This window comes from Zasmidium cellare, assembly GCF_010093935.1.
Source record: "Zasmidium cellare ATCC 36951 unplaced genomic scaffold M409scaffold_173, whole genome shotgun sequence".
Taxonomy (NCBI): domain Eukaryota; kingdom Fungi; phylum Ascomycota; class Dothideomycetes; order Mycosphaerellales; family Mycosphaerellaceae; genus Zasmidium; species Zasmidium cellare.
This window is the reverse complement of record NW_022987117.1, coordinates 1-2,312: the sequence shown is the minus strand read 5'-3', so window position 1 is coordinate 2,312 and position 2,312 is coordinate 1. Positions and strand designations below refer to the sequence as shown.

The 2,312-nt window shown below is 58.5% G+C and overlaps 1 protein-coding gene across 1 annotated transcript; it reads right to left on the bottom strand.

Annotated features, from left to right (window-relative positions):
- Positions 1–817: 817 nt before the first annotated feature.
- On the bottom strand, positions 818–2,227 carry M409DRAFT_31201 (uncharacterized protein; the record flags this gene model as incomplete). Its single annotated transcript, XM_033810217.1, has 1 exon — positions 818–2,227. The coding sequence occupies one exon, from the start codon at positions 2,225–2,227 to the stop codon at positions 818–820; it is 1,410 nt and encodes a 469-aa protein (XP_033659180.1).
- Between the last annotated feature and the right edge of the window lie 85 nt (positions 2,228–2,312).

Here is a 2,312-nt window from a genome sequence, read left to right as displayed (position 1 = left end):
CAAAGGTGAGTTGATTGATGGATCTATCAAGTGGGAGCATGCCTGACCTATATACCCCAGTGGGTGGCAAATGTGGCGCTGCCAATCTTCAACACCGAGGACACCAAAGTTTGTGAGTAGGTGAGTTGTACGATGAGTGGAGATACCTGATGCGAGGACTTCTGCGATACAGTGGCTGAATGGAGCATCGATCCAGGCGCAGATTCCAAAGGGGAGAGACTCTTTACATTGATAGGATATGTCCGGTAATCGTACCTCAGCAAGAGCAGTAGTGAGGTTACTGTGGCTAGCAAGGGCTTTGAAAAGTAGATGATATAATCATCATAGACGGTGGTCTATAGAGTGCGGTGGTGATGCGGTCGTGTATGTGGCTCCAAATCTGGTGGAACGACGGAAGCCACGGGATCGGCGTGAACGTGTGGAACGGCTTTGTTGAACAGGATCTATCAATCAACACTTGGAAATAGTCGACCAACGCCGTACTCTGCGGTCCAATGCCAGTTTTACTCAGTCAGAGTCCTACGACTCGTACTCTGACAATGTGATGCGAAGATAAGTTCGTAGTGAATTGATGGGACAGTGAGTAATCACAGGGAACAAACTTTTTCAATCACCAAGACAGGGTGTGAGGCTAGTATTTCCCCGCCTACCCGCGTCCGGGGGCGCTATGCTAGCAGTCAGAATAATTGGGCACCTGGGTGCATTGCGAGAATACGCCGGATTTCGCTCCCGCGCTCAACGACCACCCCAAATCTTGGCCTTGGTCGGGAAACCCCAAGGACAACCAACACTGTTCACCGACAGAGCCTGATCAATGTCAGGCAGGCCCGCAGATCGCGGACACGACTCTCGAGGCCGCGTGCAAGCGATCTTCTGAAGCGAAACCGTTGGCCTTGGTGCAGAGACCGACGGCCAGGGCCCACAAATTGGGCGCCTGGGTCATGCAGTCAACGTCAAACGTGCTGCGACTCTGGAGGTTCGATTCGAGGTCAAGGTCGGGGAGAGATGGGGTGGACGAAGCGTCAAAGGATGTCGAGACGACATCACCCGAGTCCCTGTCTCTTTGCTTCACGGCGTGGAAACGATCGCACTCCTCGATCAACAGCTCCTCGGCACATCGGACCATTTCCTGCTCCAGCCCACGTCGCTCCGCTTCTGACCACCCTTGCGCCGCTCGTCGAACTTTGGCTAGCACCTTGGGCAGATGCCTACTGCGACTCAGTCGTTGCATCGTACAGGGGTCGGACAGTTCACCGAATCGGGAGTTGTAATACGCCTCGACGGCCTCGTCAAAGTCTCGGAAGCCGACCGAGACGGCACCGTCGGCGACGAAACTCGCCCTCTCCTGTTTCGACGCGGGAGTCTCGACACTTGCCCCCCAGGGACTGGGACCCAAGCCGCCTCCCGCCCCATGGATGGAGTCATCGTCCACCACCTGGTCCTGCTGTTGTTGCACGGACGCGGCGGCAGCGGGCGGGTCGGGCAAAGTCCACTGGCTGCAATCGGCGGTCTCGGCCGACTGTACGTAGGGGTTTTGCCAGGACGGCACATTCATAGCCAGGGTGTGCTTCGACATGGAACGTTCGATATTCATCGAATCCAACTCACAGAGAAGAGTCCGTCTAAGCTCGTCTAGGAATTGTTCCTCGGAATCGGCCTGGACTAGATTGTCCGCGGAATAGACGGCCGGCTGTGGTAAGGGTGGCGCAAATTGACCAGCGACGGTAGCTTCCGCATTAATGAAATCGTCGACGGACGTCGGTGGGAGATGCATCTCTGGGAGAGGCCGAAAATGTCGTCGCCGGCTGGCGTTCGCGTCTGTTCCAGCAACGGGCAGACTTTCGAGCGAGGCCGACGTTGGGGTGGCAGTCCGACCAGGTCCTTTCACCACGGCCTCCTCCGACTCGGTGGGCACGGAAGTACCAAGGGCATTGCGACTGGCCCGGTCGACTCGGCCGCTGTTTGTCTTGGGATCGCGGCGCCTGGGGCTGGGTGCGCTGCCGTAGCTGGCGAGCTCAGGGTCATAGAAGGCCCAGGAGCGTTCGTGGCGCCGGCCATCCCACGAGGCACAAGAACTTGCAGGCGATGGACTGGAGGCGAGCAGGCGATTGTCTGGAGATGGCGGTGGGGAGACCATGGGCGGTGGGCGCGGTGAGGAGCCGGCAGCGGACAGCAACGGCGAGGCACGCTGTTCGTGCATCTTGACTTTGGCCTCCAACTCCTCCATGCGTGCCTTCTGCCGCTGGCCTGCTGGCTTTAGCTGACCGGACGGTGCGCGGCGGACGACCCCAGAGGGCTGGCCCCCGGGGGGG